At 36.1% G+C, this 13,577-nt stretch overlaps 1 protein-coding gene across 2 annotated transcripts in view; it reads left to right on the top strand.

Moving 5' to 3' along the window:
- The window catches only part of LOC143018213 (endothelin-converting enzyme 2-like), a 70,354-nt gene that overhangs the window by 42,075 nt on the left and 14,702 nt on the right, over positions 1-13,577 (top strand). For both annotated transcript variants that reach the window (XM_076173421.1, XM_076173420.1), the window contains exons 9-13: positions 1,488-1,643; positions 4,682-4,792; positions 6,176-6,300; positions 7,615-7,819; positions 9,892-10,074. In XM_076173421.1, the coding sequence (XP_076029536.1) occupies positions 1,488-1,643; positions 4,682-4,792; positions 6,176-6,300; positions 7,615-7,819; positions 9,892-10,074 (780 nt within the window). The remainder of the gene's footprint in view (positions 1-1,487; positions 1,644-4,681; positions 4,793-6,175; positions 6,301-7,614; positions 7,820-9,891; positions 10,075-13,577) is intronic.

Genomic DNA, 13,577 nt, shown 5'->3' with positions numbered 1-13,577 from the left:
CCGGCACTCTATCTTCTCTCCAGCAAACACTAAATAACCTCACCAACCAGTCTACCATCACTGTACCTCCCTTTTTCAGACATTCCGCATGGCATCCATCCAGACCAGGTGCTTTACCTGCTTTCATCATCTTAACAACTGGCCTCACTTTATCCTTCCTTATTTCTCCTCATTCATCACTCTCATTTTCTTCGCACTTCCCACTGCAGCAATCTTTCCTTCCCTATCCTCCTTCACATTTAGCAACTCCCTAAAATATTCTGCCCATCTTCCCCTTACTGCCTTCTCTTCCATTATCATCTCTCCATCTGCACCTTTTACCTTTTCTTCTCTACTTGATTCGCCTCCTCTTCCTCTCTTAATTTCTTTCCAAAACATCTTTTTATTACTCTCAAAATTTTCTGTCAAACTCTTATCCCATTTCACATCTGCTCTCCTCTTTGCAACCTTTACCTTTTGCTTTACTTCTCTTTTCTTTCTTTATATATATATATATATACATATATACATATATATATATATATGTATATGTATATGTATATATATATACATATGTATATATATATATATATATATGTATACATATATATATATATATATATATGTATATATATATATGTATACATATATGTGTGCATATATATATATATATATATATATATATATATATATATACATTTATATATATATATATATATATGTTTCTCTGTGTACTTATGTATTTGTTTATTTGTTTATATGCCTCTATTTATTTGTTTATCTGTTAATTAATTAACTAATTAATAAATTAATTATTTTCATTAATTAACTTATTTTTTGTTTATTTGTTCATTTGTCTATTTATTACTCATTTATTTATTTATTTATATTCTATTAATTTATCTATTGATTTGTCTATTCGGTGTTTATTTATTCATTCATTTATTCATTTATAAATCTACTTATTCATTTATCTATTCATTTATGTATATATTTATTTATCAATTTATTCATATATCTATGTATTTATTATTTGATTTATCTATAGACTTATTTATTTTCTATTTACTTCTTAATTTATCCGGCAATTAATCAGTATACTTGTTGATTTCTTTGGTATATGTATGTAGGTATGTATGTATCATTAATTTCTTTCTTTCTTTATCTATTTATTCATTTATTAATGCATTTATTCATACATTCATACATATATTTATTTATTTAATGTTTTATTACTTAATCTATTATTTTTTTATTGAATTATTCATTTGTTCACTTCATCTCTTTATATGTTTATATATTTATTTATGTATATATCTATCTATTAACTATTCATCTATTTGTTTATATTCGTTTATTTATTTTTCTATCTATTCATTTATCAATTTTCTATCTGCTCATTTATCTATGTATCTATATATCTATATATTTGCTTATTCATCTATTGATTTATTTATCTGCCTGTCTACCTCTCTATCTATCTCTACGTTTGTTCATCATCTCTGCAGAGGACTGGAAAAGGATTGCAAGCTCTTACAGCGGGCCTACCCGAGATTGTCAAACAGCTGAACCTGACTCGGGACATCGAAGGCGACAAAGAGCAAACGAAAACCATGACGGCTGCAATTCAAGACATTGACTTCCTCTACTCAGACATCTACAACGTATGTTTGTCTATCTATCTCTCTGTCTGAGTCACTGGTCACTTGATACGTCTGAGCTGGGTTCGAGTCCTTAGCTTGACCACGTATCAGTTTCGACTGTGATGGCATAGAATTAAACTGAATTAATGTGGTTGAAAAGATGATATATATATATATATACATATGCAATAAAAACATTAGGAGCGTGTGCTCACAAATGCGTAAGTAACCAATAGGAAAAGTAAACTAACGAAGCAGAGCGCTTTCGTATAATTACATCTTCAGTGCAGATACAAAGAAGGAATTATAAAATGAAGAAACAAGGTACAGAATATATGACATAGTGAAGAGGGCATTCGGAGAGGTAGGGGAAGAAGTACACGTGACGGACGTTTGAACCGTCCTGGTAACCAACAAGTATGGGACAACTGCTCATAATTTATATTATAATTTAAATAATTTTGAAATTTCATGAGAAATATAACTATCTAATTTGTACAAACCTTGATGAAGATTAACATTTATCCCCTTACTAGATTTGATCAAACTGCATTCATTTAAATTTTTTTCTGTTATGTTGTTGTTGTATATTATGACTTTAGCGTTATCCCAGTCAACTGGGTGGTTAAAATGGTTCGTGTGGTTGAATATACCGCTAGATTGGTTTCCCTCTCTAACGTATTTCTTGTGTTGATTGATTCGTGTTGTGAGTGTCTTAGCAGTCTGACCAACATAAAACTGATTACATGATTTACAAGGTATTTTGTACACACACCCTTTATCACTATTGACAGAATTATTCATGAGCAATTGTCTTACAGTGTTCTTATTGTTAAAAACTACATTAATGTTAAATTTACGTAATATATTTGGAATTAGTAAGTTATTCATATTGAAAGTTTGAGTTGTACTTCTTCCACTACCCCTCCTAATGCCCTCTTCGCTATGTCATATATTCTGTACCTTGTTTCTTCATTTTATAATTCCTTCTTTGTATCTGCACTGAAGATGTTATTATACGAAAGCGCTCTGCTTCGTTAGTTTACTTATCCTAGTGGTTACTTACGCATACACACACACACACACACACACACACACACACACACACACACACACACACACACACACACACACACACACACACACACACACACACACACACACACACACACACACACACACACATATATATATATATATATATATATATATATATATATATATATATATGAATCAAACTGCATTCTATTAAATTTCTTGCTATTATGTTGTTGGTATAATAGATTGCCTGGGCAATCAACTGGATGATTATTTAATTCAATATGCTTGAATATACCACTAGAATGATTGCCATCCCTAACATTTTTCTTGTGTTGTTCAATTCTAATGTTTAAGGGTTTGGCAGGTTGATCTATGTAATATTGATTACACATTTTGCAGGGAATTTTATAAATGCATCCTTTTTTAATTTCAATACTATTGTTGATGAGTTTATGTTTTACTGTACTATCATGTTAAAAAAAAAGATTTAACGTAAAGGTAGTTTTTAAACATGATAGTACAGTAAAACATAAACTCATCAACAATAGTATTGAAATTAAAAAAGGATGCATTTATAAAATTCCTTGCAAAATGTGTAATCAATTTTACATAGGTCAAACTGCCAAACCCTTAAACATTAGAATTGAACAACACAAGAAAAATGTTAGGGATGGCAATCATTCTAGTGGTATATTCAAGCATATTGAATTAAATAATCATCCAGTTGATTGCCCAGGCAATCTATTATAGCAACAACATAATAGCAAGAAATTTAATAGAGTGCAGTTTGATTCATACAACCAGTAATCAAAATACCAACCTACATAAAGGCTTGTACAGACTTGATAATTTCATTTGTCAAGAAATTAGTAAGATAATATCAGGTAAAATGTAACCCAACGAATTGACCTAATGTCGCCCTATATCATTAGTAGAAACAGTGACCCTGGCGACTGTGACCTGATGTCGCCCCACCATCTTAAGATAATTGACAATGACCTTCCGCTCTCCAGGGGGTAATTGGTCGCTACGCTTATTCAAACTGTCCTTGTTCCTTTGTATCATGTATATATTTTCTATGCATTCCTATCACTATGTACTTGTTGCGCTGAAGATGTATTATACGAAAGCGCTCTGCTTCGTTAGTTTCTTTTTTCCAAGTGGTCTACTTTGCATAAATGAACACACGTACCCGTGTTCTTATTAGCATATATATATATATATACATATATATTTATTTGTCTTGAGTTCTTATCTTTTCCTGAATAATCTTATCGCTAGAACTAAGTCCGTTGAACATATGTTGATTAAAGACATTTGTATCGGCTACACTTAATCTTTTATTTTTGTTAATGTCATTATATTTTTGTGCAGCTGTACGTTCCACCGGAGCGAAGAAAATTGCTTATTTTCTCTCACTGGGTTATTTTTCCTCCAACCTCCGATTAATCGGCGGTGCCGCCAGCCCACTTCCAGAACTTTCTCCGCCTTAGAATCACTGTGGCAAAGTATTTTGTTTCATCAACAAAAATACACAGAATGTCATTTGATATACTGGAGGGAAATTATTTTCCTCCAGCATATCAGACCTCTTCCCAAAAGGTGCAGGTTGCACATATTCTTCAACAGTCGGAGGAAAAATAGCCCAGTGTGATAACCCCTTTAGAGACGTTACATGTCACAGATAACAGGACACCTTCCATACGGTGCCGCACACGTAGGCGTCATGAGGAGCAAGTGGATTCGCGACGCTGCCATATCGGCGTCTTGATTATATTTATTGTAGTCGCCCCTGTGTTTTTACATTCTTCCAAATGTGCCCTGAATCCCATTCTCTGTAGTTTTCAAAATTCGCGGGTGAAAGAGAGAACGATCGATATAAGCGGTGACTATATTTTATGATGCGGGTATTATTACGACACTTCGTACGGCTGGCATTGGCTGCTGCCCGCGAGATTTAAGTCCGGAGTGAAGTGGTCCGGACGCCCAGATTTAAAATATGATTTCTTCCAATTCAGGCCGAGAAGGGAATCAAAAACTTTCCGTCGGAGTACTTTAAGGATCATTACCGCAAGAACTACACTGTCATGACAGTTCAAGAGGTCCAGGATTCGTCCCTCGGAAATGTGGTAAGACAGGATGGGTGGATTCTTGTACTCTATTTAAAGGAATTACTTATCCCATTTTTTTTTCTTTTTTTTTTTTAACGGTGGATGGATGGGGAAGAGGGGAATGTCTGTTGAGGAAGGACGGGAGAGGACAGAAGACAGGGGTGAATGGAGAATGGTTGTATATGGATGATGTTGTGAGGCATGAGGTGGAATGGGCGGGGGGATGGGGGGTGAGGTAGTATGTGTGAGCAAAATTTGACGCAGCCCGAAGGGATTTCTCCCCGTCTTCTTTTATGCATGGGGGGACGGAGAGGGGGAGTCGCCGATTTAATGAAGCGGCCTTGCTGTGGATGTGCTGTGTCTTGCGACACTGCTTCTGACCCAGGGCAGTGGGCAAGGTGCAGGGATGACCCGTCATACAGGAGGTGCTAAGATAAGAGGGAGGGTGGAGGGGTGTGGAGTGTATTGAGGGATGGAATGGGTGTGAATGATTTTATGCCTTTTCCTTTTTTGGCTACCCCCCTTGTAAGGGGGAAAAAGCCTTTGGTATATGTATGTATGTATGTACTTATCCCACGAGCACATAATGCTCCTTAAAAGGAACATAAATGCGTTTCCTTTCTTTAAAATCCACTATATATAGGTTAGTCCTAAAAAAATAATTTTCTTTGGTTAATATGTAACAGAAAACGTTTTGTGTTGTATCCCAGCGAAAGAAAATTAAGTTTCCGGCCACAATTTACGTAAAGAGGAGTGTGAAATGTAAATTAATCCTACCTTGCAACATCCTCAGGCTTTGTTTTTTATTATTCATTTTCTTTCTTAAGTTGGTCGAGTTTTCAGCTTGTATCATTCGATAATTCTCCTGTGAAATTCTTTTGTTATGTTAATCATGATGGTGATAGATTGATAGATAGTGGTTGTGATGATAATGATCATAAGGATGATAATGTTGGTGATGATAGAATTAATAATGTAGTCCATAAATGTAGTCCATAAATTCGTTATGATTGTAATAACAAATCGTGTTAGTAGCAATGATCATGACTGTGATGGTAATCTTTATATATAATTGTCATTTCGCACTATTTGTTCTTTTCATTATCTGCACTTCATGTATATTGATTCATTGCCAAATAAAATTATTATTATTATTATTATTATTATTATTATTATTATTATTATTATTATTATTATTATTATTATTATTATTATTATTATTATTATTATTATTATTATTATTATTATTATTATATATACTATTATAGCAACATAGAAAGCAGTCGTAGTAAAAGTAATGATAGTAATGGAATTACATGATGATAGGAAACATAGTTATAATGATACGTGTATGAAAAAAGAGGGAAAAATATGTAAATAATTTTTTTCTCCTTCCTGCAGGTGGAATGGAAGAGACTCTTTGAGAAATTAGTTGGCGGTGACGTCGACAACGACCAAAAAGTTCAAGTTTACAACTTCGAAGACTTGAAAATTGTTTTTGAGGAGATTGAGAATAAGATGGACGAGTAAGTTGCGGCTGTTGATTCTGTTCAATCTGGATGGAAACGATGACGTGTTCCTTGGCCAACGTTTCGTTCACTTGACAGTCGGTATCACATGACATAGTACTGGAGTTACCAAACCATGGCCCACCGCCATTTTTTTTTTTTTTTTTTGTCAAACTTTACTTATTTACTTTATTTCTTGCGTTTGTCTTTATCTTTTTTTCTTGTGTATTTTGTTCTTTGGGTACTGAACCAAAAGACTTCTTGGTCCGCGTCCGTCATTCTCACAATTATCTGGACACAGTATTACCCATAGGTCGGTCATACGACCTCTTAGCTCTCATCCGGGAGGTTAATAACTGTCGATCACGAGTCCAACACGTGATCCAAGACAATGGTGAATCACTGTGGAAAAGGTTTGATGACCCTTGAACTTATCTATATTGGTCGCAACTCATTTGTCAGGGAACATTTCTTATGCTGAATAATATCGTATGGCGTCACCAGCATAAGTTAGTATTTCATCAAAGGGAATTGTGTACACTTTATACCCACTTTCGGAGAAGTAATACTAGAAGTATAGGAGATCCGTATATTTCTCTTCTGCTGAAGAGGATTACAGATAGTAGTCGAAATATACGGATCTCCTGGACTTCTGATATAATTTCTCCGATAGTGGGTTTAAGTGTACATTTACAAATGTGTTATAACTTTACAGTGTCCCGAGGGGAATTGTCCTAACCTTTGCTACGACGATGTTTTCTCAGCTGAATAAAATTGTCGATTGTCACCAAAATGAAATCTGTTGTGCGCGTCACTGTAGGGAAGAAATTGGACAAAACTGTCTTCACTCCTTTTGCTCCAATGTCATCCCCTAAACTGAAACAGATCATCTGGCAATAATCAATGTAAGTCAATGAAGGCGTTCACACGCAACCGCGTAGCTTTAACTTGGCTGTGCGGTTCCGCCACGGTTTCCGCCCGGTTCAAACCGTCAGTGTGAAAAGGTGAAGTTTTTAGACACTTTATAATAACAGGGGCACAGACTTGAAACAAGTTCATCTGAGTTCATCTTAATTTAGCTTTAAATCACTTGGCATAAGACTGTTAGGAAGTGTAAAAACTCAGTCTGAAGGCAATGTCTCAGAATATTCTCTTTATTTCTGATGTTGACTCGTCGGGATGAAGGGACCAACAATAACAGTTTGGACAACTCTCTGCTATGTTGAAGAAGCTGATCAGCATGAACTGAGAGTATACCTTACCAACTAGAAGCATTCTTCAGCTCAAAGATTGAATAAGGCATATGTAAGAATCCGCCTATTTCTCCGGCAGAAACGAGCAAGTGATGGAGAACATGCTCTTGCTTCTGTGGGCGGACAGACTGTACCATGACTTGGTGGAGGAGGGCAGCGGCACATCGTCGAGCAGCAGGACCGATTTTTGTGTCCATGTCACCATGCGGCTTCTGCACGACTTGTCAGCGGCCATCTACATCCACTCGTTCGAAGACAGCTATCTTGCGAGGGCACAGGGAGAGGTGAGTCATCCTAATCCATTCTCAGCTCCAACCTTGCAAAAGGATAATATGAGGCGTCAAGAAACAGAAGGGCATCCCCGCCACTTTTATAGGTTTCTAGTTAAGCATGGACTTACGTCTTAGAGGCTTACGTCTTAGTTTGAAACCAGTAAAGTGGCGGGGATGCCCCTCTGTTTCTGGACGCCTCATATGCATAACAAATCCTCGATATATCGAACTAATTGGTCGTTATAGCAGAAAGTTTGATGTATCCGAACTTTGGGTCGGTTTATGAGATTAAAGTTTGCTACACATATAACGAACACTAAGTTTATGACGAACTAAGTTTGCCATATTATTGGGTAGTTCAGATGGAGAATGATAATCGTTTTATTCGAAAATCTCTATAATGAGGTTCGATGTATCAAGAGCTTACTCTATATGCATTGTAAAACAAATAAATAGTTTCAGAATGGGAGTTTCTCGTATGGTTCTTATATGTACAGTGGTTTTTCTTACTGAAAGTGATGGTTTGATTTTCACAATCGTCTGGCAGTTTCAGCCTTTGACCTAAATGATTATACTTTGCACATTCTTCGAAATCCTTATCAATGAATGGAAGTGCTTAATTCTAAACGCTTCTCTTTGTCCGTCAAGTAGATGGACGGGAGGCGAGAGGGTACATACATATATCAAAGGCCTTTTTTCCCCCTTACAAGGGGGGTAGCCATAAAACGAAGAAATAGAAACCACTCCCACTCATTCCATCTCTATCACACTCCACCCCCCTCCACCCTCTTCCTTCCCTCTTATCTTGGCACCTCCTGGATGACGGGTCATCCCTGCATCTCGCCCACTGCCCTGGGTCAGAAGCAGTGTCACAAGACGGAAGGATGCTGGTCTTAAATGTCACAGTAGTTTGATCACAATATTGGATAATATTACTGGAGAATTATTTGGTTGAAATAATGAATTCACCCATCCTCCTTACCAGTCTGATATGTTGTTTTGTGACGTTACAACAACTTCAGCGGAGGACTCTGAGATGGTGGTAAGGTGAAAATAGAGAATTGTTGGAGTTTTATTCCTGACGTTTCGTCCTCACCAGGACTTCATCAGAGTACTTATAAATAGAAAGAAACCATCATCTTACATACTCTAGCCGAAGATTACCCCGTTCCTTTGCAGTCGACCTCACTCCTCCCAACCCTTTCTTGAGCTTTGTAAAGTACCAACGTCTAATCTAAGACATGGTGGCCAATTACAAATTGAGATTTGGAGAAAGGGGCGGGGCTATTCTGACATTATCAGAATGAATGAATTACAAAAATTGGGGAAAGACTAAAGGAGGTAGAGTCCGGTGATAAAAGAAAAAAAAAATCGACCTCAGCTTCATCACGTTTCTTGGACATCAGTTCCGCTAGTTTTTGTTGCTACCCTTTTCTCAGAATGGCCTCGAGCCTGTACAGGCTCTCACCCTTGTGTCTTAGAATATTTTGCCTAGCGGGTCCTACACGATCAATACTATTGCGCAATATTCCGTATTGTATAATATTATTGACGCTGTAAGGAAGGAAGACGTCAAATGTATAGGCCAAACACGTGTGCCCCTTCAATATCATCCCTACACCGTCAATATCATTACGCAATATGAAATATTACGCAATAATATTGATCTTGTAGGGCCCGCTTATGCTATGGGGTTTATGTAGAATAAAAATTGGCAAATCCTTTTTCATTGCCTATTTGTTCCTTTTTAGTCTTTTCATTTTAGACAAAAACTGTAGCCTGATTTTTTTTGTATATGCATATATATGTATGTATGTATGCATGTATGTATGTATATATGTATGTATGTATGTATATGTGTATGTATGTCTTTCCGCTATCACCAAAGGCTGAACGAGTCATTGAAAAAGTTCACATCTCTTCAGCTTTCATGTTTCTCTCATTTGAATAAAATCATCTTGTATCAGCCAGAAAAGAGATGAAAAGTGACATCAGAGGTCAACAAAGTTTAAAAGGGTCACCAAAGGTCAACAAAGTTTAAAAGGGTCAACAAAGGTCAACAGAGTTTATTTCTCTACCAACAGATCAAAAGGATTGTGGAGGACACAAAGAAAACTCTGGAAGTCCAGATGACCGAAAACAAAGGCGTCCCAGAAGAATTTAAGCAGAAACTTGTCTACATGAACTTCAATGTTGGGAACCCCAACGTAGACGGAAGCGCAGGTGATGGAGACGCAAAACAAGAGCTTGAGAAGAGCATGGAAGGGGTAAGTTGTGTATGTTCCCGCTGGCAGGTGTCGTTTTGCCTGGGAATAATGCCATGATAATGTATGGATCAATGTTGTCTTATATGGGATCACTGCTTGTCACACTTCGGCCCGTCCAGGGTATGCACACTTCCTTCACACTTGAAACTGCCTGAGAGTTAGGATTACAGATGCCTTCGTCTCCACGTGAAGCCAATCTTGGTATTGTTTGGAAACGGAGTTTCTCGAAACTAGATTTCATTAGGGTATATCCATATATATCTATATAAACGTATGTGCACGCACACACACATGCACACACACGATTGTCGAATTGACGGCGAAGATTGGAATTCTCGAAAAAAACGAAATTTTCGTGGATTTCAACGACTAGGGAGTACCTGTGTTGTATTAATAGGGAAGGGGAAACTCGTGGTGTAGTGGGAAAGTGAAGAAAAAGGAGAAGGGGAGGGATTATTGAGAAAAATGGAAGAAAATAAGGAAGGGGACAAACGGCCCCGGACGTCAGAAGGAACGTAGACAAGAGATGCGCAGATGACACAGGTGAAGTCGAAGAAATCAGTAAAGGCATAAAGATTAGAAATATAGATAAGAGCAGCGCAATAGAAAATGGAGTTAATTATTTCTATGGATTTAATGAGGGAGGAGATGACAACCTCCCCCGATTAGCAAGTCTAGAGAAAAACTAACAAAAAGGAACGAATCATGGTAGGTTAGGTTTAGTTAACTTGCACTGATTACACAAAGAGTTGATAAATTGGAAGAACTAAAGAAGGAGAACCAAAACTTAAATAAAGAAATAGAAGAATTAAAAAGACAGTTAAAAGAAGTAAAGGATGAGAATGAGGAATTAAAGAGGAATAATAAAGACAATAAAGAGTCTATAGCAAAAAAAGGTAAGTGGTTGGAAAAAGGTTCAGGAGAGTAGCAAAATTGAATCTAGAGATATAGTGAGACAACAGATGAAGGAACGCACTAAGGACACAGTTATTAAAGTGATGAGAGAGAAGGAGAAAATAGTAAGAGACTGAGCAGATAAAAAGAAATGTATAATCATATTAGGAATGTAAAAGAAACATAATCCAAATAGGACTACAAGAGTAAGAGAGGAGAAAGAAAGAGTGAACAAGGTACTAAAAATATTTCAAGAAGGTGAGCAGGAAATAGGGAAAGAAATTGAAGAAATACATAGACTAGGAAAATACAGTATAGGCAAGACCAGACCGATTAAGGCTAAATTCAGGTCACAAACGACAGAGGATAATGTCTTATCAAAACAGGAAAACTAGCAGAAAGTGATCAGTACAAACAGGTATGGATAAGAAAAGAGATTAATGAAGAGGAAAGAGAGGAAGAGAATACAAAAGTAATCGAAGCTAAGGAAATAAAAACAAGAACAGAACAGAGTCAGACAAAGAGAAACTCTATTGGAGAGTAGTGAATATGAAAGTGAGGAAATGGTTCATAGTAGAGAAAAATAGAAGGGTAACAGAAAACAGGATAGAGGTAACAGAAAATAAAAAGTGTCCTTCACAAATAGAGATGGATTAATAACAGGCTTGAATGAAATGAATGATTACCTGATGAAAAAGGAACCTGACATAATGGAAATTGTGGAGACAAAATCGAAAGGTCCATTACCACCCAACAGTGTAGGACATGGTGCATATAATTATTTGATTAGAAACAGAGAAGTAAAGCAAGGTGGTGGAGTTACGTTCCAGACTAAGAAGGATATAAATGTGAGGGATGTTACATATAGAAATAATAGAGTGGAGATGATTATGGTGGAAATAGAGGACAGGGACAAGAAGAGCAGGAAGTTTGCGGTAAATTATGTGCCTCCTAAGATGGCTTCGTGGGAAGAGAGAGAACACAAGAATATGTTAGAAGACACAAGGATAACACTAAATAAGATAATGGAAGATGGAGGAAGAATAGTTATAACGAGTGACTTTAATTGTAAAGAAATCTGCTGGGAAGAAATGACAGTGAAGGGTGGAGACGACCTATGGGGAAATGTACTACTTGATATGATTATGGAACATACAATGACACAATGGATACAAGAGAATACTAGGTATAGAAATGAGGAAGAGCCATCGAGACTAGACCTAATAATCACATCAGAACCTGAAATAGTGGACAATATTGAATATAAGACACCACTAACTAAAAGTGACCACATAATAGTAAAACTGGAACTAAATGAAGAAAAAAATATATATATATAGAAAGGGAAGATTGATGCATGAAAAAATAAATAAAATTATAAAACTGTTTTGAAAAGCAGACTGGGAGAGGATAGACAAAGAGGAAACAACAGTAGAAGAGAAATGGAAAATCTTGAGAAAAACTATAGGGATGGAGTGGAAAAGTATGTTTTAAGACAAAAACAAGAAAAAAGATATGTAAAATGTTGGTATAACAAAAGATGTAGAGAGTTAAAAGATAAAAGGGATAAAGCTTGGATAAAATGGAGGAAAGACAAAAAACCCGAGAAGTGGAAATATATACTGTATATTAATTATAGAAATGAATATGTACAAGTGTGCAGAGAAAAAAGAGAAAATACGAAAAGAATGTCACAGAACAATGTTAAGATCAACCAAAACTATTTTTTAGATTTGTAAACAACAAACTGACAAACAAACAAGAATTAGTGAAACTACGACAATCAGGAATAGAATACACAGATGAAATAGAAATGACAGAAATTATGAACAAGCATTTTGAATCAGTGTTTACGAGAGAGAACATACAACTTAGAGATGTCGAGTGGGAGGGGAAAGACCCCCTATGAAAGAGATAAAAGTGACAAAGAATGAAATAATGAATCCCTTGAGTATTCTTGACGCCAGAAAATCGCATGGTCCAGACAAAATGGCAAACTGGATTTTAAGAGAATGCAGGGATGAATTAACAGACAAAATACATAGTCTAATAAGCAGTTCATTTGAAGGAAGGAAAAGTTCCAGAATATTGGAAAACAGCAAATATAGTACCAATATATAAGGGGGGAAACAAAGAAGACCCTACAAACTATAGACCTGTCTCTCTTACAAGTACGATAGCAAAAGTATGTGAAAGGATGATCAAAATTAGATGGGTAAAACATTTGAAGAAAAAAAATGTACTTAATACGAGGTAGTTTGGATTTAGACAAGGAAGATCATGTGTCACAAACTTGATGTGTTTCCATTCAAGACTGATAGATATAATACAGGAAAGAAATGGATGGGCTGATTGTGTCTTTCTAGACCTGAAAAAAAGCTTTTGAAAAGGTGCCACATAAATTGCTAAAGAAATTAGAAACTGCAGGAAGAATACAGGGCAAAATACTTAAGTGTATGGAAGACTTCTTGCATGAAAGGAAAATGAAAGTGGTGATAAGAGACAAACATTGCAATTGGGATGAGGTGATTAGTGGAGTTCCACAAGGAAAAGTACTGGCCCCAATAATGATTGCTATATATGTTAATGATATGGATAAAGGAATTGAA

The sequence above is a fragment of the Oratosquilla oratoria genome, chromosome 34 (assembly GCF_046742065.1).
Source record: "Oratosquilla oratoria isolate Oo_2021 chromosome 34, ASM4674206v1, whole genome shotgun sequence".
Taxonomy (NCBI): Eukaryota; Metazoa; Arthropoda; class Malacostraca; order Stomatopoda; family Squillidae; genus Oratosquilla; species Oratosquilla oratoria.
Note: the sequence above shows the minus strand (reverse complement) of the source record. Positions and strands in the feature narration are given on the sequence as shown.